The 23,349-nt window shown below is 41.1% G+C and overlaps 1 protein-coding gene across 2 annotated transcripts in view; it reads right to left on the minus strand.

Annotated features, from left to right (window-relative positions):
- The window catches only part of slc44a5b (solute carrier family 44 member 5b), a 33,273-nt gene that overhangs the window by 5,242 nt on the left and 4,682 nt on the right, over window positions 1–23,349 (minus strand). For both annotated transcript variants that reach the window (XM_083970582.1, XM_083970581.1), the window contains exons 2-19: window positions 14,062–14,110; window positions 9,708–9,781; window positions 7,710–7,794; window positions 7,320–7,404; window positions 7,071–7,181; window positions 6,205–6,265; window positions 5,980–6,103; window positions 4,008–4,091; window positions 3,483–3,595; window positions 3,198–3,329; window positions 2,882–2,981; window positions 2,698–2,790; window positions 2,296–2,383; window positions 1,407–1,669; window positions 1,055–1,149; window positions 874–977; window positions 679–752; window positions 316–386 (exon numbers count right to left, since the gene is read on the minus strand). In XM_083970582.1, coding sequence (XP_083826708.1) covers window positions 316–386; window positions 679–752; window positions 874–977; window positions 1,055–1,149; window positions 1,407–1,669; window positions 2,296–2,383; window positions 2,698–2,790; window positions 2,882–2,981; window positions 3,198–3,329; window positions 3,483–3,595; window positions 4,008–4,091; window positions 5,980–6,103; window positions 6,205–6,265; window positions 7,071–7,181; window positions 7,320–7,404; window positions 7,710–7,794; window positions 9,708–9,781; window positions 14,062–14,110 — 1,806 coding nt within the window. The remainder of the gene's footprint in view (window positions 1–315; window positions 387–678; window positions 753–873; window positions 978–1,054; window positions 1,150–1,406; window positions 1,670–2,295; window positions 2,384–2,697; window positions 2,791–2,881; window positions 2,982–3,197; window positions 3,330–3,482; window positions 3,596–4,007; window positions 4,092–5,979; window positions 6,104–6,204; window positions 6,266–7,070; window positions 7,182–7,319; window positions 7,405–7,709; window positions 7,795–9,707; window positions 9,782–14,061; window positions 14,111–23,349) is intronic.

A 23,349-nucleotide genomic window follows, 5' to 3' on the forward strand; every position in this document is an offset into this window, starting at 1 on the left:
GCCTATAATTTGTTGAAAGGGAGGAAATGAGGGGTTTGTGAACATAATTATAACTATATTCAGATCCATAAATCACACATTAGTGAAACATAAAGACAAGAAGCAAGTGGCTGTAAGTGCTTAGGTAGGGCAATAGATAAACTATTGAGGTCTTTTAGGTGACTTCAAGTCGTGAATGTGAATTACACATGCAATCTAATAATAAGATGAGATGATAATTAATTATTATTCTCATCCTGTTTCCTCTGCAGTTTTTCTGCCTCTTCCACTTGTTATATCACTTCATACACAACATCCAAGCTACTTGAAACTCACCAACACTCCCTGTAATTAGCAGTTTTCCCAAGAAGAGCAGAAAGTCTGTCACTTTATCCAGGACAGCCACCCTATGGAGTGACAGAAGAATGGAGGACAGACACAGACCCCAGAGACATGGAGAAGACACCATCATATATTGAGCCACTGACTAAAGGGAAGTCTGTGCATACATGACACGTAGAAATGTGAAGTTGCATTAGAACCTAATATTTTGTTTAACTAACTCAAGTAAAATTACAACATTTGAATTGCCTTGTCAAAATGTAAACAATAAAGTGTACAGTATGTCTTAGTATTATATGGTCTGTATTGTGACTCTTGATATGTGGTGGTTACTCAGGAAAATAACAAAGGTCTTACCGGATAACATTCCTCATCAAGAGGAAGAAAGCTTCCTTGGAAGAGCTGCAGAAGTTCTTCCCATATATTGCTATCTGTTGGGGAAAAAAGGCAGAGGGGCGTAATTAAACACTGAGGTATGAGCCAAACCAATAAAAACAAATACTTGCAATATATCAGTCCAAACTATTGCCAAAACAGATGCTGCATTCTCACCATAATGTATGCATTTCTGTTTATAAATTTGAGGAAGTTTTCCAGGCACCAGAAGCAGCATTTGAGGCAGCAGAGCAGGTATCGAGCACAGGCATTTTGGGAACCTGGAGAAATACAAATCATTAACATCACCCTTGAAATAATGAAGGAATTGTGGAAATATCGATGTCTCGCAGTTTACCTTTCAGTTTGTGATCCAGATACTCGAGAACAATTCGGACCATCTGCACCACGGCAATGATCAGAGAACCGAAGGCGAGGGAACCTGTGTGATAACTGTGACACAAGACGGAGTGGAATAATATAGACACATATACATACCAACTACAGAAAACCCTGTAAACGTCTTAACAGATTAATCTGATGCTAATGTTGGGAAAACCCCTTCTAGATAAGAACCAAAATAACTTTTGCCTGCTCCTATCTTCTCAGGGGTATAAGAAATATTTGTACAACACAAATATGGCCAAAATTGACAGTAAATCTAACACATTGTAAAATAATGTAACATCCCTGTCCATGCTGATCCCTACCATATAGCTCTGCTAAATGAGGAGTAAACAGGGCAGGCAGGGATGTCATTTGGCTTCTTCAGGGCCCAGTAGTAGGAAGCGAAGGCCCCAGCCAGGGTGCATTGTCCCAAGGCAATGGTAAAGTTGATCAGCCAGAGGGCCACAAACAGGTTACACAGATGGAGGACTAGGATGTAGCGGTGGTACACACTCTCCCCACCATAGAAGGCGAACAGGCATTGTGATCCGGGGCACACTTTGGTGATGTTGGTTTGACTGAAGGTCTGAAAGAAAGAGACAGATTAAATGTGGATGGATGGACAGTAGTGTAATATCAGCTTCAAAATATTTCTACTACACTTAATTCATGACAAGTAGTGTTTTGCTACGATTTGAAAAACACTCGTTTTACTGCTCTCGGTTTTCCTCTTCAGCATGCATGAAACATTTCTCAATGTATGCCTCTGAGGTAATCCTGCATTTATTTAACACTGTGTGACCGCATAGCGTATCAATCCTTTTAAAAGCTCACATTACTATGCCAAAGCCAGGGAGGCCATGCAGGCATTTAATTAACATACTGTCGAATGGGCTTTCATAGCTGTCAGCCACTAATATAAACTCTATTTACATTTGAGAATGTTAATTGTAATGGTGCTAATGGTTCTCACCAGATTTTACGTTGGCAATAAAGAGGCTATTACACTTGCTTTCAGTGATTACAGTGGAATGTGAAAAAAAAAACCTTTAACAGAGCAAGAAGTGACAGAGAAATTACTCAGATGCAAACACAGAGAATCAGTGACACTGGTATTTTCCTGAAAACAAAACAGAGCAAAGTGTATCGATAACAGACAAAGTGCTGCATTTCTTCAGTCAACCTCAGTGTGTAAGAGTGTGTGAGGCTAACCTTTGGACTGCACGTGAGGTTCTCGTACATGCATTTATCATCAGCAGGTGCGACCTTATAGACTGCATGACCAGACGATGCTAAGAAGCTGAGGGTAGACTAGTCAAGGGTAACACAAAGGGAAATTTCACAATAATTGCTACTTATAGAAGCACAGAAGAACACGAATGTCTGAGTCATCCTCACAGTTTGCAACCCACTGAGTTGTATAACATTAGACATGATAACACCACCTTTTGTTCTTTAAAAAAAAAAAACCCAAACACAATCCATTTTCTACAACTTCATCTGCTACAGTTGTACTTACTTCATGATGCATTTACTTAACCCTACACTAAAACTGTCACTTGCTTAATGGAAGTAGCATAGAACAGTTCATTAGTGTCCCAGCTGAAAGGATACATTGCTGTAAAGGCCCAATAAGCGATGCAAATGGCCAGAAGAAAAAATGTGATGATAGGGAAGAAGAGTGTGGACATGATGTAGCCAATAGCCCTAGAAAGAACAAAGAGTAAATATCATATACATAAAAAAGAGTTAAACACATTTATTTTCCAAGGAGTCAGCTAATTTTATACATTCTTACTTGCTTCCCTCTTTCAGCAATGCGACAGCGATGCGCAGCCTTGTCCTCAGAAATATCAGTATAATCACAATTATGGCCTCAATCACCGACAGTGAGATCACTACAAAAAAAAGCAAATGTTAAATCTTGTTCAGTGAACTAACAGCATCTTAACATTTAATGTCAGCACCTTTATCCAAGTTTGTAAAAAAAAAAATGTAAATCCCTAATGCGAGGCAGTACAAGCCACACTTAACTTACACCTGTTGTGTAACATGAAGCTCACATAATAAAATAGACAAGTGTGAAGTAGGTACAGTGAAGAATGACCACATACTGAAGATGAGCCACGTCTCGCTGATCTTAAGGTAAATGCTGAAGTCCGTATGAAAGCCGATATCAGAGATGGTGACGTTAGAACCTGGCTTCCCGCTCAGAAGACTGTACTCCCAGTAGCAGTGCCAGATACCTGAGACACACACACAGAGAAAAGGGAAATCTAAATTCGCAACTATTTCCCATGACAACAGGGTTGCTCACAGCAAAATAGGTGGGCAAGTGCTATGTACTGTATGTAATGGCCACTGGCAAATGTGGGTAAGTCTATATGATGCTTACTCACCGTAGCCAATAGCAGCGATGGCACCAAAGACAATGAGCCACAGGAGCACACCAGCAGTGTAGCGCAGCAGCAGGATAAATAGCAGACTGACTACCATGGTTATCACTAGACTACTGCAACAACACAAACAGATACAAACACATAAACACCAGGAAGTGACCAGCATTTTCTCATAAACTGTGAGAAATTAATATACATTTCAGATATAGTGCGCCATGAATAGGCAAGCTCCCATGAATTCAGGTAGACTTTCATAACCTATTTAGTGCGATGTTCTGTAAATACAGTAGCAGTTTATCTGGTGTTATTTCAATTGCCTGCTGTAGTAACTTCCACCAGTTTGGGGCCAAGCAGGTAGGACAGCAGGGAGTATTTGCTTATAAAAGTTACAGGGTGAACATTTTCATTAGTTTCATCATTGCTTTCACTGATGGGTCAGGGAATTTTCTCCACCTGCTGAGGAGCACATAATCCATAAAGAGCAGGGAAAACATGAAAATCAGCAGAAGCCACAGTCATTCTTACGTGAGGATCCACATCCAGGAATTTGCATAATCCTCATAGATCTTCATGCCAACCTCTTTGGCATTTAGCAGACTGGCGAGACCTCTGTGACAGAGTAACAAGGTGAGATGGGAAAAGGTGGGAGAGGGAAGAAGGGGATGATGGAAAAGGAATTTAATAAGATGACAGAGAGGAACTGTGACAGGTTTGTGTTATTAACTCTCAAAGTTTACAAGGGTTGCTCAAAAACATTTTGACATTTGATTTATCTTTAAAGCTCTCACTGCGAAACAAAGATGAATACAGTTTCAAAATGCTTTTGATAATCTCAGCTCTGTGAGTCACTTACTGGGTTATGAGGGTCTGGAAAAAAATAGTTTCATATCCAAGGCACAAAACAGCATTTTAGTGTTGCTGAAGCGTTATTGAGCAGTAACTCCTTTAGTAAGGTGGAGAATGCTATTGCAGAGTGTTACTAAACACGATACAGATGAGCATCTAGTGATGGATATGAGCATCAAGAACCTATCTATTTCTGTTTGCAGGAAACGGTGCGGTTTTAAGCCTTGAGTCTCAACTTTACCTTTCCTTGGTGGTGGGCAAAGGCGAAATTAGACAAGACAAACAACTCTGCATTCACATCACAAAATCAAATCAAATTTTATCAATGAATTAAAAGACATCTTGTGACAGAAATTAGAAAAAAATAGACCTTTACATCACAAACTACGGACTTGTGTGGAATAAACTGAATGTTAATGTGACCATTCGTTGGCACAGGATATCTTAAGTTTAGCTCCTTTTTTCAGATAAAAAGCTTAATTTGCCTTGACAGCAACAGAGGGGAATCTACAACACAAGTAACAAAGTCAGAACATTGTTACAGCAAGGTTTGACTGCAGAGACACTGCCCTATGACTCAGATAAATCTGTATAGTACAGACAGAGGAGGCATAGAGGACAGGCTGACATTTCTGTGGGACAAACACAGCGGTAAAAAAAAAGTTCTGACAACAACCTTATGATGAGGAGCTCCAATTCAGCTGCCTAAAGGTCAATGAAACCCTGTCCATGTCCAGGAGTTTGGCTCATATCCAGCACTGTTATGCAAACTTGCATTCATATCAAGTTTACAGTAGCTGATGTAGTGACCACCAGGGGGCACTACATTACTTTATCTGTCAAAGGCTGTGCAGAGGAATTCAGCAAGTATACTGGCTGTTGTTACCAGGTAGATAAAAAGCCGTTTTATTAATCTGCCCTAATTCTTCTCCACCGTTGCAGGTGGAGAGATGCGGGAGCAGATTGTTCATGATGAACAGCAGAGGTGGGAGGGTTAGTCTCTACAAAGCTCGTGGTTACAGCAAAGGGAACATTAAAAAGCTGAAATAAATCATTTTTGAGACCTTTCCACTCCTTGTTGCACGGCGGTTACTCGGCTACAAGAAGAAAAGCATTAAAGCACATTACATTTCCGGGTCATTCAGAGCAAACAAAAGCTGATCACAGTGAACACAACACAGAATGGTGTATATTTAAATTATCAGCTCGATGGGTTTACTACATGATTTCTCTGCTTATCCAACCTTTGCTCAGTGCATTAACATGTCAACAGCGCTGATTTTCAAAGCAGTTGTTATGGGCTTGTAGGTGTTTTTGAAGTTCTAACTCCTGTAGGTAAGCTGTGTTGTCATGCAATACACATGCAAATGACTTTGAATGTGGTTGGACACATTCCTGGGCATGAATGACATGCCCACTTGTCCTACCCTGTAAAATCTGTCCAGAACTCTTTGGGTGCAGAGTTGGCAGCCCTATTGACAGTATAAAAGTTTAAAACACTTTATTTTTGTACATTATCATGCATGTTATTTTACCATAGCAGGAAAGCCAATTCTCAGTGTCATGCACTGTGTGTGACTTTCCTACTTGTACAACTTAACTGGTTCAACATCAAGGGTGGAGGTTCACGTCGGAGGGAAGCAGCACTTACTTGGCAGCAGCTTTGAGGTCACTGACACTCCTCTCCTTGTTATCACCATCCTTGAAGAAGGTCTGATTGGCTACGGTTAAAAGTCCATTTCTTGTTATGAAATCAGGGAAGCACCGCTGGAGGACTGAAAGAAGAAAAAAAAAAGTTTGTTCCTTTTAGTGGCTTGTCAAATAAATAATGAGCTACTGTGTGTCATTGTGTTGACTGGGCTTCAGAGTCTCTTACAAGGTCTGCTTGGCACAATCATAGATGGGCATTCTTCATCTCGAATGACTTCTGTGACTGACTGAAAGGGAAATAAAGAAGATGACTCAACCAATTGTATTATTACCAACTGTTGACCTAACACTATAGTTTTCATTCTCTAGCATGTTTTACAAAAATGGTTGTGATTCATGTTTTGAGAAGAATAAAATCTTACTTCATCAAAATGTATCATTATTATCACTATATTCTTGAGCAAGATGAATAAGTATTATGAGACAGAGTTGGACAGAATCCTGTCTGATACAACACTGTTGTACTTGTGAAGATCTGGGAACTGATGATTCAGTTTAAACTGTATGACTGAGTTGTTAGGTGCTCCCACACACCAGCTCACTTTCTGATCGTTACACACTGTCATACCAACGTCACTCACCATCACTAAACTGCTGCCAGCCAACACAACAGGCCTGTGATGTGCATCAGTGGATGCAAACTCACATCCGCCTGTCTCTCAGTGGACATTCAAATTAGCTTGTCATTATAAAGGTGCAGATAAAGCTAAAATATGATGATGTGTTTGTTTGTGGTCTTAGATGTATTGTTTTGTGTATGTGTTCATGGCGCCTGGAGTCTCTGGTCTGTCCAGGACGAATTTCTCCCAAGGGAGACAATAAAGACAAACTAACTAACTAACTAACTAACTAACTAACTAACTAGCTAACTAACTAACTAACTAACTAACTAACTAACTAACTAACTAACTAACTAACTAACTAACTAACTAACTAACTAACAAAAACAATCTGTGATGGATTACTCTGTGTTTATGGGTTTTATCAAGTGTTTCTACAACAGAAGATAAAGGTCTAAATTCAGCTTCTCACCTTGGTACCATCGAAGCCCGGTTTGCAGAATTGCTTGTAATAGTCCCAGTTTTTGGTATTCCACGCATCCAGGAGAGTGGCAAATCTGTCAGGGCACTTGGAGACACAGAGCTGAGGGGGAGAGGGGGGGAGTAACACATGCTCTTAATGAGAAAGCCCATCAATCTTGCATAATCAAGCCTGGAGATACAGTTGGAAGAAAAACATTAGAAACTGCACTGCCAGAAGGGGCTTCATTCAGTCTCTTACCTGGGTTGTAGGGCACTGAAGGTTAATTAAAACTGCAGGATTGGCACATTTCAACATGTTGAAGTAGAATAATATGGCTTTGTTTCTGTGGAGACAAATGAGGATGAGGACAAGGAGAGGAGTCAGAGATTAGACAGATTCAGAACGGTGAGAAATCAGTCCACTGTGCAGTGTTTTATCAGCAGGCATTTCAGCACGTGCACACACATACACACAGACTGTACTTTGCAGTGAGTTTGCCATAATTAAACACAAATCATCTCTATGTATTGTGGTCAAAGCTTTTTCAAAGTGCAAAGATAACAATGGGAACCTAAGAGACAAATAGAAGAACACAATTACTTATAATCACTGTGCAATTACTCAGGAAGCAGATATTTTTCCACTTACGCATTGGGGTTGTTCTTCTGGCCACAGAAGTGACCGTAGCTGTCGGTTGGATAGACAACCTTCCTGGGGTCGCCATGGATCCAGGCTGAAAACATACAGTATAGTCAGTTTTTTTTGGTTTGTTTCAACTGCATGAAGCAACATGTGAAGCCACACAAGTCATGTACATTCTCTGGTCCTGTTCAGGCCCGGTACTGACATGTGTCTGCTCTAATCACAAGTAGACGGCTCTTGGAACATATGTGGCAATTGCACCCAAGACAATTCCAGGACACATCTAGATCACTCAGACTGCATTCAGAGGGGGGTAGGGGCCGCACGTGACCGCAATCTTTTAGCAGTGTGAACGCAAATGTGTCAGCTTACTTAACCAGCCTTAGTAGCCCCTGCACAGTTTCATATAAAAATATTTTACTCTGTCAAATGGTTAAAACGTAGGTCACCAGAGCTGTCTGCGGTGCAATGATTTACTCAGCCCATCCTTATCATCATCTCTTTCGGTCTCTCTCTTCCCAGTGGTGATCTGACCATCTGAGATGCATGCTAATGCCATGTCCGAACAGGATCTCTGTAGCCCTAAATGACACATGCTATTAGTCTGGGAGTGTGCAAACCAGTTACTGAGAAAATAATCGGCCACCCAAGGACACACATTGCATGACTACCTAGGTTTAGCTGGGTCAAAGAGGGTCCTGGTTAAATCAATACAATTCCTGAATTCTGTGAGCGCATCAGGCCAAAGTCATGTGTGTCTCTCTGAGCACTAACCAAGGACAAAAAAATAAGCAACACAATTAACAAGACAACAAGGGAAATTTATTTGGCGGACTGCATGAATGCATATTAATTGAGAAGAAACATCTACGCACAAAAAAACAAACAAACAAAAATCAATCCAGTTTAATTTGTTCTCTTCTGTTTCTCTAGATAGGAATAGCAGTAACCCTGAAGTTCAATTTACTAAGCAATTCTAGGGTTTCGTTTGTTTGCCCAACCTGAACAACACAGTATTAAGGTTGTTCACCTTGCCAGTCAATGAAGGAATGTGCTCAATGTGAGACAGCACAACAAAGGCACCGTAGCAGTGTTTGACACAACGAGGTTGATGAAACTGAAAAATGATGCAGGAAGAACAGCAAATTCTTCATCTGATTGTAGATGTGCCAGTGTCTATTTGAAGTCACATCCATTGTCATGACTTCTGCTCTTATTAAATGATTGGAAAAACATGTAACTCCTTCCCTTGCCCAGATTGAGATGTGACTCCAATGACAACAAGCTGGCAAGGGACAGCACTTTGATAACAGTAGTGGGATATCATTTCTCGCTTGTTTGTGATGTATGCCATGCATGTGCGTAAAAGGGAGAGAAGGGATGTGCGGCCAGGCATGCTGGATATGAATCAAAATGTGTTTTTATATGAGATATGTTTAAAAAAAAAGGGAAAGAGAAAGATGAGAAGAAAGAGAAGGAAAGAGGGAGAAAAGGGAAACGGACCAGAAAGGAAGTAAAGGAGAGCTGATGGGGTGATACAACTAGAGTGAGTCCTAGCAGCTGCATGCTGTAGTGAGACTCCTACTTATTAAAATAATAGCCCATTCTCTGGGGGAGCCGCATTTCTCAACTCCCCCACACTTATAACAATCAGCCATTTTGTTGAATAAACTGGAATGAAATTATGTGAAGTCAGACCAACCAACTCACAAAAAAACATACTTTCTGTGAAGAGGAACAGGTCCATTTGGGTTTTGGTAAATAAACATTACATTAAATGATTGTCAGATAAACACAAACACGTAGAGTGCATTCTTTCAATTCTGCTAGAGATCCTGAATTGTGCAACCAGGCAAAACAGGATGAATGAGCAATTCTCACTTTCAGACTACACCATGACCAGAACATATCACCCTTGTTGTTTATGTCCATGTTTGTGTGTGTGTGCGTGTGTGTTTGTGGTTATGAAACTTAGTGTGATCAGCAGGAATGTGTCAAACTCACCCACGGTTCCCAGAGCGATGTAGCCGAGGATGACAATGACGAAGATAACACAACAAACCACATCAGTGCAGCTCCTGAAAAAGAAAAAAAAATGGGAGAACAGATGTAAGATGAACATTACAAGAGAAAAACAAGGTGATTTAATAATGTTGGCTGTGGGGTTTTTTCTTTGTCCAAAACCGAAGAATTAGCAAACTCATTATCAATATATCTGCAAGGAGAACTGTTAACTCCCCGCAATTGAATTAGTAAAACGAATGTGTGTGTATTATATGTTTCACAATTGCATTGTGTGTAATCATGACACAGCTGCTCTATGGCAAGTAAGTCTGAGATCTATATTTGGTGCTGGGCTTGCAACCAAGTGTGACAAGGTGTCATATGTATACTGTTTTTTTGGGGTTTTTTTTAAGAGAAACTGTAGTGGAGCTCTTCTGACTTTCTAATGAGACTCTGAATCCCTCCAGGATTCTGTCCCACAGGCACATAGACAGCTTTTTGAACATTGCCTCTCCACAGCAGTCTTAGTCGGCTGGTTTAAAGCAGCCTCTCTCTCTCTCTCTCTCTCTCTCTCTCTCTCTCTCTGAGTCTTTCTCTTCACTGTCTCTCTCATAACAAGCTTTCTTCCCCTCCTTTCCACCCTGAGAGAAGCTGTCAGTCCAGCCCCTTCTTAGCCCTCTTTCAAAACTATTCAGGCTATAAGCAGTGAACCCAGCCTTGAATAAAGCCAAGTTCAATCCCCTGTGCAAAATGGACATGTGTAGAAGGGAAATGCGTACCCTCCTCTCAACTCTATGTGCTACACAAATTAAATTGACACCCTCATTTCCTTCAGCTTTCAACCCTTCTCCTCTTTCATCCAAAGAAGCAAAGCCAAGGTCAAGCAGAGCTGTATCAGTGTTTTCTTTGTGTAGTTCTTTGAAGAGTGGATTGTCCTTGTTTTGTATGCAGCATTGTGCCGTTGTTTTATCCAGACATCACATATGCATTTTGCTTTCAAGCCTCTAAATATCATTTTGTGATTAAGCAGCAGGCAGTCAAAAGAGTACTGATGCACACAGAGGGTATCAGCTCAGCTGAAGGATCAACCCTTACTAAGAGGGATAAAAAAGTGCTTATACAAGCACTAATACATTTATATTAAGATGCAAACACATTTGTTTTAAATGCACTCTCATAAACAAGCATAGCTGTATTTTCAGTATTGCCTCTTAGAATTAGGGTCAGCTGTTTAACTTAAGCTTGCATTTCAAATTATCACAGGCTGTTTACAAGTACAGCTGCAATTAAGACTTATTTCCATGGTCCTGCATTAATAACTGCAGTAAAGCTCGCAATGCAGTCTATGTTAACAGGCCGCTGGTAGATTGATTTCCTGGATTTAGCAATATAGAGGATTGGGGTTTTTTCCTATCCCCGCAGGACTACTAAGGCTCCTCTCTTCTCATTTCAGAATAAGATGATTCCGCTATCTCCACCCTTATCAGAATTACATTAACACTTTATACCAGCAAAAATTTCAAAATGTGATATTCACCCATAACCTGTGCAACATGTTTGGTGCCGAGGCTAATGGAGCCATACAGCATCAGCTCTGTATCTTCAGGCAAATAGTCCAACAACACCAGCTGAAAAGTCTTAATAGACAAGATTGGATGACAAAAGACTTAAAGAGCTGATTGGACTGGTTGTATAGTGGAAAAAAAGGAAAAAATTGGGACACAAATCAAGAAGAAAACCATTTATTTGAGACCAAAGCCATTATTTCTTCAGAGATAACAGAGAAACAAAGACAGCCTAAGTGGCCACAGCTCCGCCTGATGATGATGAAGACAGCTAGCACACTTTTACACCGGCAGTGTTCAGACAACGTGCTGCACGACTAACAATACTGTTGCTCTTGTGCATACTATTTGCAAAGAGAGACAAGGGAGTACCATTTCATTTCATTCAAAAAGAGCAAAGGGAAGAGCTGTCTGGGGTTGCCATGGCAATGGCTGCATTCCTTGTCTTCAAATCCCTCTCTATACTAGATAGCAGATAAGTTAGCTATCACTCAGCCTCACATCCCAGGTAATTAGAGGAGAATATCTGAGGGGTGGGAGCGCAAAGCAGACCTTGCTACTCCTCGCCTGTAATGAGAGCATTGCTGTCTTGTTTCACATCTACCTCAAATAGATGGCTGCATTATTAAGACAAAGTGCAAACACAACACCGCAGCGCTAATAAAAGTCACCTTCGAGCCATGCAAAGGTGAGTGTGGCAAGGAATGCTGACAAAGTGAGGGGAGTGAAAACAATTGTTCTGTTATCTCTGGAAAGCAGGTCACACGGACTGGAGGGCAGATCCAAAATATAGGCAGCCTACAAAAATCTATTTGGACTCCGTCCTGGCGTCACTCCCAAACCTCAGAACTCCTCAGTTGTCACTTACACACATAACAGGTACCAAAGCATTGCCCTGTTTGTGAACTGTGCTGGCAGTCAATATCGCTTCGAAAGAAGAAGAAAGAAAGAAAGAAAAAAAAAATCAGCACGGAAAGCTTTGTCAGTGCAATGAGAAACTTTTGTGGCAGTGTTATATTTGCAAGGCTGATCCTCTGCAGGAGCCAAGGTGACACAGATGGCAGCAGTGCCACAGAATAAGCGTGGGTGCCATTGTGGTGTGAATCTGCCAGACTGTCCCTGCTTTGTAACAAGACATGAACAGGAAGGGATATTTGTAGGGCCAGATTTGCACACAAAGGGTTTTTCTCACGGTCTCAAGAGTCAAGAGGGAAATCAGCTCAAAGAGCAGCTTTCCTGACGTGCCTCTTTAAGGTTAGCTGACACAGTGTGAACACAGAGAACACCTGACTGATTTGTTTGTCAAATTGTCAGTGTGCAATTATAATGAACGTGCCTCTGACAGAGCACTATAGGAGGCATTATCACATTACAATGTGAAAGTGCAGTTATAGTATACTATTGTAGTGTATATATTTTTGACACTGCTTCTGTGTATTATACTGTTTATAGGTGAAATCAGTTTGAACTAAATGCTGCGCTGTGTCCACTTCTATTTGGCCTTGAGAGGACTGCTTAATAACAGATACAGTTACTTCATTTAGGCACTGAGCGTGGATGAAAACAAGACGACCACAGAGTCAGTTCTCTCCCAGTTCTCATTAAGAAAAAGCCTCTGAGCTACAGAAACATGAAAGTATCCTTGGTGCCTTCACCCAGCTGTAGCAGTGAAATGGACTGGAGAGAGTGGGATAAAGAGACGCAGGAGGACTGAAACATGCCTCCACAGCAGCCTGCCAATCTGACACTGAACATAAAAGAGATAAGAGCTTGTGTTACCTCAAAAAAATGACTAAATCATCAAAAACTGCCTGTGGTGAGCCCCTCGAGGCATTTTGCTTTATTGCAAACTTCTGCTCTTCACTCTACTAAATCAAGGTGGTTAAAATGGTTAAATGAAATACACATTTCCAGCATAAAGACTGTCTGTTTCTAAATATAGTAGTCCACATATTTTTTTTTTTTTAAATATTTACTTAAATATTCTCGTAATCGTTTTAGTCATTTGTCCCAATTTTAATAATAAAATGTATATGACATCCTTTGAATTGTATTTTTTTTCTATATCTATAAATGCATGTATGGTCCTCAAGACTATAAACAAAAATCAGTGTTTGAATATGTTTAAAACCCTTAAATGTGTTTCAGTTTGTTTCAATCAATCATTTTATTCAGCTGCAGCCTTTTGAACAGTGTTTTCAAACAGGCATTTCAAATCAAATCAAACCAAATGGTAAATAGCTGTGATGTATAAAGAGCTGGAGCTCTCCTGAGGCAGATAACAGACTGCAGTGCTTCTGTGCTGCTCATTGACAAACAGGAGACATTTCACTATCTCCCAGTAATAGGCCCTGTGATGTGGGGAGTGGGGACTACATCTGTTTTTGGTGCATCTGGCTGGTTAATAATGTGTGTCAATGGGCTAAATCCAGCCACCAGCTTGACTTATGGCCATTGATCTGTGTGGTGGAGTGGAGAGAGCTGCCAGCGCCTGGCCTCAATCTTTATTAACATGACAAGTGATCGATCTATCAGCGCCCTGACAGGGGTGTGTGCCAAAAAGATTATACAATGGGTGAAATCAATACACATCTAAGAATACGATTTTGGAAGGTAATGACCAGTAATTGAAGGGTCAGTTCACACAAATGACAAAAAAAATGTATTTTCTTACAATGTACTTCTGCTTCCAGTTTGATACAATTCAAGTGAATTGTCAGTGTGTGCTGACAAAATGTCTTTGACGTATCTGTGATGTAAAGGGTGGTTATGTTGAGTGTATGTGGTACCTGTTATGGACAGGCCCTCTGAAGTTTGGGTCGAACTTGCGTGGCTCACCTATAAAACAAGAAGAGGATGGACATTATTAACTGGCATGAGCATGGAATATACAGTATATACTATACGTATATATAGACAGAATTGCAGTTCCCTGACAGATACAGTATACAACACACAACACAACAGCAAACTGCTTTGACTTACGTATCTGCTTCAGTGACAAAGAAAGATTGTGTTCATGTTGTTGTGTATAAAGCAAACATATGTGAAATAACATGCCTAAACATTAATTTAATACACTGACAACATGTTAAAGTGAATTCGCTGTGCCATACAACTCACAAGCTAACTAGGTTATTTCACAGTGCGGGTCTCCTTGCAGGACTGAGAGGAGGAGCGATGATCATGCTAAGCTAGAGCAATAAAAGCCAGGACAATGTACCTAACACGGAAACATAATAAATCATTTTAACGACTTTTAAGCCAAACAGCTTATCTAGGTCACAGTGAGGATTCCCCATTTGACCCAGCAGAGTAAATACTGAACCGCAGTTGCAAGCATCATCATTCACCCAAGGGGCTAACTACGACTGTGCTAACTACGTGAGCTTGCTGGTGTTACAGAGCGCATGCATTAACATTCATCATCGGCTGCTTATTTGGTACCCAAGTAATATCTACCTCAGTTGAAACTAAGCACAATGTGTTCCTGAGGAGCTATAAATCATCACACATGGAGTGTAATATCGCCAAGCAGCTGGGGCAGACTTAGGGGGCAGCATGAGTGGGCCTTTCTCCCATCTGCCCGTTTCCTAAACTGATCCTGTTGAAAGATGTGCGAGCCACCCTCGCCTGTAAAAGTGTCAGGCATGAGAACATTGTACTACGCACATGCCAATCTGGCAAGTCTGTTCTGAATGAAGTATGAAATTGAATCATTTATTAACTTAAAGAAATAGTATGTAACCTTTGCTGAGCAGAAGCAATTTCAGCTACTGCAGCCACAACTGGTGAACGTAAATCTGGGAAGTTAAGGGTCCTGGAAGCACAAAACAGTTTCCCAACAATCCAGAAATCAATCTGAGACATAGTCCAGTGAAGTGTTCTGCGCTTCTTGCAGGAGATTGCACCCCCTAAACCAAATAGTACAAGAACAGACATTCTGGATGCAGTGAGGAAATGTCAGTGAGTGTATCATCAAAAATGATAATGAACTCATAAGGTAGAACAGTTGCATAAGCACAAAACTCCCATTTATCCTAACGATAGCCTAAGTATTGTTCATGCCTGATTTAGAACTTTTTTTTCCACAGGGATCCACAATTATCCAAAAACTATTAAAAACACATTAAAAACCCATGTTGTTGGAGTGGGCGATCACAAAAAAAGCCAATGTGGTTTATTCTGGAATAACTCCATAGAGTTGGAGAGAACAGTAGGTCTTTGTTGTAGACATATTAGTTTGCATGTCTACCAACAGATTTCTTTGTGTTCACTGAGGGTAATAAACTACCCTCCCTGTTAAGTTCATTAACAACCAGTACTGTAGCAATGCCTTAGATAGCAATGAAGTTATTAGATACATTTACTCATCCTCTCTTCTCTTTCTAAACCAGCAGTGACAACTCAAAAGAAAAACAGTTTCAGTTTTGTTGGAACAACAAAAAACACAGAAAATGATTCATCTGTCATCACCGCACCAAATAAAATGAACTGGACTGATTAATAACTTATGCTAATATGAGTATCTGCAGTATCTGTGTGAAAAAGCAAGCAAGTGGGTTAAATGTAGTAATTTCAGTCAGTCCAAATTACCATAGACAGAGAAAGAATACTAAAGTCTGCTTTTCAGTTGAGATTCTAAACATCTCGATGAGTCATTTTTATGTTTAAATATTTATTATAGCACAGTGATCGTCTGTAATGCCTGAATGCAGTTAGTGTAGTTTAGATGTCAATTGGCAGGAACTGCAATATCAGAAATTCTGTAGTACGACAAATACACCCCCAAAAAAATCTTCTACCCTTCTCTACCCAGAAATGTAACTGATTCAGCACAGTAAACCCTGGCAAGTGCTTTTCACACACTGCCAGCAATGCATACTTGAGTGAACAAGTGAGTTCCTACATCTGGCAATCGTCTGGCCATGCAGAAATGTGTTTGTGCTGTGCTTCATAAAAAGGTTTCAACAAGGAGTCAACAAGTCTGCATGAAGATAACGAACTAAAAATTCAGCATATTTACTCCCAAAAATAAGTATGCATGTGTGCAGTATATATTCATGGAGAAAGAACTTCTCAGGGAAGAGTACTTTAACAAGGTCGACAGACACTCCAAACATGTGCGGCGTACTGTACTTGTGCAATAAAATTGTTACCAGGAAACATGGGTTTTACCGTTCCACTCATCACCTTCATGTGTATACCTTCTCCCTGCTGTTGTTCCTGTACTGCAGCAGTAGTGGTCTGAAGGATAGAGATGGCAAATCTCTGGGCCAACTGCCAAATAAAGGCTGAGAAAGCAGCTCACCCATGAGGTGTCCTTAAGCTGCACAGTCAGCAGCAAAAAACAAAACAAAAAACAAAAAAAGAAATGTACTTAAATTGGAGTGAGTGGGTATTGTCACAGTTCTCCGTTTCTGTTCACTCTTTCAAACTGTGTATTGGTCAAGAACTGAGGGAGATGAAGGGCTGAATGAGTCAACAACTAGCTGGTCTCATGACTATGGGACCATGTGAACCTGCAGAATCATGAGGACATTCCTTACATGCACTGCAGGTGTAGTTACAATATGATATGACCACTTGTGTGAGCTACTATCCCTTTTTTCTTTTAAAAGGTATTTGATATGATATCCATGTCCCTTTTCCTTTTGTCCTTGCTGTTTAAAATCCTTATTTCACAGCCATCTGTTTGCTTGTCACTGAAAGTCACTCACTCGTGTTGTGTTTCAGGCCTATAAGTGGGAGATGTTTTGGGTTAAGTGTGTGTACTCCTCAGCCAAGGACACAGTGTCACCACACCAGGTGCTCACTGCAGCATTTGCAGGGCACTAGCATTGAATATAAGAGGATGCTACTCTGTATCACACCTGAGTTGAGGACAGAGCTCATACATAAATGCAAAAGTATAGTCATACACATAATCTGGTATAATAATACAGCATAAGATAGTCATAACTGATAAATAATAGTTTATACACAAAAAGAGGGGTGATAATTCATACTGTTAACTGACCGACTCCAACTTAAAACATGTGGATTGAAGACAGCTCCATAACCTTTAGATTCTACTTTGGGCCTCCAAAGTCAGCAACTACTGCACACTGACAAGTCAAACAACTCGTCTGTGTTGTGGCTTAAGTTACCTCCAATTGCTTTAATATCCCTCTGGTTGTTGCTACGGCTTCATGGCCAGCAGGCTACATCACATTAACTCATATCAGAGCTAATTAGAGGTACAGCTGCTGGGGGTGAGCGAGATACATAGCTTGCTACTTGACTGCGCTCAGTACAAGCTGAATATACATAGACTTTAAAGAAATCCTCTCATTGATCTTTCTAGGTTGTGTGAATATTCAAAATGCATGCGGGTCTCCACGGAGCGGGAACAGTTGTGGTAAAAACCAGGTTAGTCCATATGGCGTGTGCAAGCTGAATCACACTGAGATCAAGGGGAGCCTGTGGCAAGAGGACAGATTGTGGTGCAGTGAGTGTCACGGAGCACAGGCTTTTTTCAGACTCATCTCTGTGGTTTCTTGATCATCAGCCTACTGTTGGTGGCTCTGCTGCGTGCCAGAATGTTCAGCAAAGGACCAACAGGCAACATCGTCTGCCACCAACCAACAAAAAATGAGGGCAGTCTTTATGTTGGTTAAAACCCAGGCCCAGAGTATAACAGTCGATAGCGAATTAAATAACAACGTGATTCTGCAATGACACTATATCCAATAGCAGCAAAACTTAGAATGTATCGCATAGTAAGGAGGAGGGGAGGATTACAAACCTCTTCAGTCTAACACAATAATTGTGACAGAACATGTGCCTATTCAGCTAAGATACATTTAGCTTTAGCTGCTGTTTCTACTCACTTCATCAGTCTAACAACTTTCACTAGGCTGTACTACTTTTCTCTGCTCCACAAAACACACTTCAACGAAGGGTTAAAGCAGAGTGGTGAAAATCATCAGTGATGCCCGGCCACCAGCAGACTCTGCATTAGATGACGGCTGTTTAGACCGCACTGCAGTCTGCCAGTGCAGGAGATGAAGCTGGTGGACTGGATGTGAGCTGCTGGCTGTAGTCAGGCTGAATGAGGGTCTGTAGTCAACAACATTTGGAAAAAGCCTGGCAGGCATGCTACACTGGGACAGCTAGAGTCACTGTTAACTCCACTAACTGTTAGTCTCCTCTATTGACATAGTGTTGGATAATGCTACCGTGTCCCTGCTGTGCCAAAGACTTACGAATAGCACACAACAATCACTGTGGTAATCAAAGGCTCTGAAGCAATGAGGCTGGGCAAGGTGAGGACTTACACATGAGGATCCGACATAGGTTCTGGCAGTAATCTTTACTCCCCAAGTCCATGTACATTCCCAGCTCTGCCATTGCAACAACATCAACGCATCAATTTACAGTGATGAGGATCCAAACTTTGTAAATCAAATCTCGCATATTAAGAATAATGTGTTGAAATTTCTGCTTTTGACAGATGTTACTAAAAGCTTCTTGAAAAGGACTGTAAGGCACTGTGACAGTGCCTGAATTTGAAGCACATACAGATTCTGAAGTGCGTGCTGAGATTGACTGCTGATCATCTTCAGAGTACCTGTGCTAGATGGGGGCCATTTGGAACAAGCAGCCGGAGGCAGTTCATTGCCTTGTATTTCACAGTTTGGGAGGAAACTAAATTGCACACTTATCTTCTGTGGGTCATTCACAGCGTTAGTCTGCTCAGGGATTATTTTCTGCATCTCTGTGATTCAGAAAGTACTCACCCTTTTTCAAACATTTTGTCATGTTGCAGCCTTATTGTAACATTGTTTCCTTCATCAATCTACACTCAGTACTCCATAGCAATTAGATTATACAGCATACTATACAGTAAGCGTGTGTGTGTGTGTTGCTACTGTGAGAACAAAGATAAAAGTTGAGAAATTACAAATGAAGAGTGTAACTGTCAAATATAATGGGTAGGAATATGAGTCATACAGTGGTTTTCCAGAGTAAAACTTTTTCCTCACTCTCCCCTCTCCCTTTCTACCCCCCCCCCCTTCTCCACGTTTCTCAGCTCGTCTCCATACATCCAGTACACAAACACATCAACACAGCCAGACACAGGCACCACTGTCTCCAGGCTCCACTGTTCAACACAGGCCTCTTTCATACCATGGTCAGGCAAACAGCTCGAACACTGCAGGTGCTCTACATGGGTTGGGTCAGAGGGGCCATTTGAAAGAGAACTTTTTTTAGTAGTTTTTTACTCTCTTGATTCATAAAAATGTCCAAGACCTAGGGAGAGTGAAGTGCTGTGAGACTGCACTTCTGCTATGCTGGGCTTTGAGAGCTCTACGATACAGCTACAAGTAAACAACAAAGAGAAATGTTAAAAATTCAGAATAATGATGTTGCTCAGCAGGGTAGATGCGGCCTGTAAAGTCTCAATCCTGTGTACAGTATAGTCATTCATATTTGATGAAAACACTGGCTTCTGCCGATCCACAGAGGGAAGCGGCATCAGTAACATGGCTTTGGGGCTTTACATTTCCTCAAGTTTGTATTTAACAACTAGTAGTGGTCAGGTTTCTCTTGCAACATTAGGAAAGCTGGATCACTGCTATAAAGATAAAGAGGCCAGTAAAGCTGCGATAGGATAAGAGACTGGAAGGAGGTCACGGGTACTGGGGATTTACTGTCAAGGTGTCACTGCTGAATCAGAAAAATACACATACGCAGACACTGGGAGGACTCGAGAGGGTCATGGTGGGGCGGAGATTTACTGGCAAGGCTTCATTTTGAGTCATGCAGCACTCACACATCCCACTAACCCTAGCACCTCCACCACACACACAGAAAAAAATGCACACATTCACAACAGATGAATAGGGAACAGCATCATGATCACGTAACTCTCCCACACTCCCCGGAAAAGGAAAAAAAGAAGAAGAGAGATTTGGAGTCTGTCTCAGGAAGAATCAAAGCAGTTAAAAAGCTCCAGATGGCTCACTTTTTTCATTATATTAAAAATCTGGAGATAATACACACAAACACACTCCATGTATAGCACCATCACTCTCCTTTTCTCTGCCTTTCTTCTGTTGCCCCTCTGCATCCATGAACATCTCCTCTGCTTTGCTCTTATTTTCCCTCTCTGGAGAACGGCACAACCTTTAAAGTGCTTGTCTCCTTATTGAAACAAGACAACAACATCCAGATCTCTGGTTTTGGTTTACTTAGGAGAGTCCCTTGGGATCCTCCGAAACTATTAGCAGATGCTCGATGACTGTGTTCTTGGCATATCTGGCTTGGTAGCCCACTGGGTTAACTCCTATCAGTGCATGAACAGTATTTACTGTGTATATTTTCAGAGGGTAGCAAAGAGACAGTGCTAGCTGACATTCCCTAAAATGCCGAGAATAGCGGGATCCAGGCTGGGATTCGACCCCCAAGAGGGGAGTTAGCATCTGACAGTGTCAGACACTGACAGCTAGCCTGCTGCTCAGAGTGGAGAAGTTGCAGTATTGTGGCTGGAGCTTTGTGACCTTGGTTACTTCTGTGGGGGCCTCAAGGCATGTCAGTGGCAGCCCTGTGCTCCAGTGAAGCCAGACTTGCTACTGCTACTGTGGATCAGTGATGGCTCAACTGGCTTTGGCCTGGATTTATTAAGATTTAAAAAATAAAGTAGAAATGCCACATCTTGATAATACGCACACTGAGGCAAAGAAACACACTTATTAACACACACCTTCACCGGTGCACGCACACTATCTGATAGTCTATCTCCAGTATTTAAGACTTGTTTTCCCCTAAAACAAGATTCGACTCCCACAGTTCATTTTAAATTCCTTGCATACAGCTTCCTCTTTGTCAGGTTTTATGAATAAATTTGTGTTGATATCTTGAAATTTACCAAGAGAGAATAATCATTCAATTAATGAGTGCAGGAAACAGGTTAGGGTAAATAATCTCACCCTGTAGACCGACTTATTTGCATGGTTTAGGAAAATAATGTTTAAGACTCCATAACGGACTAAACCTACTGATTGGGATTGTTTTTTTTCCTATACAATCCACGTGTGTCCAATTTCCTAATTGCACAGTCTGAAGAATGAAACTTCAGTATCATAAATTTAAATTGATCTGGATTAAATGTTTCAACTGGACAGCTGTATGTTTTTTAAGCCACTTAAATTCCTGAAAAGGCATACAGATATGATATTACACCAATTAAATTCATGTTGTGTTTATGAAAGGGATTGCATGGACTACTCAAACAGTCATCTTGATGCCTTTACTATTTTACAATAATGCTTAAAGCAGAATGTGGCCTAGTCGCTGATTATATGATAAGGAAGACATGATTTTTAACTTGGCTACAATCTCCCATTTTATAGCACACTGTGGATTGCTATTAAACACCAATATGAGTACAATATGAGATCTCTGATGCTTAAACAGGCAAAGTGGTGATCATGACAATCCAACACCAGGCATTGTTTTGGGAACTGTGGCCAGAGGGAACAGCACTTGAATCAGCTGTTCCACCTGCTCCACTGTGATGCTCTGGCAACTGACCTGTGGACATCATCTCCCATGAGGTCCTATATTACGGTAACAGCAGACCAACTCATCATTACATCACCAATACATGGAAGCTATTGACCCGAGTGCTGTGTACATCTATGATGCCAGAGAGACACACTGCTGCCAACACTGCAAATGGTCTGTCTGAGATAATTAAAGAATGTGGCAAACTGGTATTTTGCACAGTCTATGACAATGCCAGCAAAATGAACGAAAATGTTTCCCATATTCTACTGCTGACAATAAGGATTGGTTTAATCCTGGTTCAAGTGGTGAGTGCTATCGAGGTGTCAGCCACTTTCACCACGCGGCAGGGGCCACTCGCACCCTGAATAAATTGCAGGAACAGCTTGGCATAAGAGCATACTACAAAACTGACTGTTCTGTGAGATGGAACGGTGTAATAAGGATATAGTCACCATGCTCCACTGGTTGTTTAACCAAAGGACAAAACAGTCACCAAACCAAAAAGCCATTAGAGCATCACAGTGGGAGCAGGTGGAACAGCTGATTCCAGTGCTGGATCTACCTCTGGGCATGGTTCCCAAAACAATGCCCCGTGTTGGGTTGTCACTTTGCCTGTTTAAGAATCTGATTTGCTTCAAGAACATAGTTGGAACAGAATCCATCCCCATTATGTCTCGTCTCCATGATCCCCAGATCAAACATCTTCAGTTGATCCTGTTAACTAAGAGAAAGCACCCAGAGCCACCTAAACAGCCTGCTACAAGATGAAGGAAAGCCACTTGCAGCATCACTCTAGGTGAGGACTTTAAAAGTGTGTAGGCATCATTGGTAACGTAGCAAGCCAGCACATGGGACAGTTTTGGACAAGATTGAAATGTGCTGCAGCTGAAAAATGATGTAACTACGGTACTTATTTACGCCGCCACATATTCTTGCCCATTGTGAAGAACATATTCTCCCATTTGGCCAAGCTATGCAAGTTTTGTGGGGCTGGAAACATCATCATGTCATAGCTAGACTTCTTACACACAAACTGGGATCAAAAAGCTAGATCTGTGAGTGAGGATGACAGCATGGAGTAGTCTTACAGCCAGATGAGTTGTGTTTTGTCAGCTATGCAATATGCTTAAGAATACACTGCCCTTTCTTGCAAACTTGCAAAACATTACATTCTTATGTGATATTCTGTAGGCTACTTGTGTCAACTGTGCTTTGTCAACTCTTCGTTCATAACTGTGTCACAGTGCATTCCAGACTTGAAGACTTGATCTTCTTTTTGCTACATAAATTTTTCTTATGATTTAGTGTAATGTTTTAGCCACAAGTTAAACAAATCAGATTTTCCTAAATTCCCTGAGAGCAGGTACTAGGTATACAGTTTACCTCAGTTTATCAACATTTGGTATTAACTTAACAATTGTCAGTGTCGGCCAACAAATAGTCCACCACAACACAAACCATAAAATATGTTGGCAAGGTGCAACAAAAATGTTCACAACATCAGATCATCATGTCTCCTATAT

This window comes from Trachurus trachurus (genome assembly GCF_905171665.1).
Source record: "Trachurus trachurus genome assembly, chromosome: 4".
NCBI classification, from domain to species: Eukaryota; Metazoa; Chordata; class Actinopteri; order Carangiformes; family Carangidae; genus Trachurus; species Trachurus trachurus.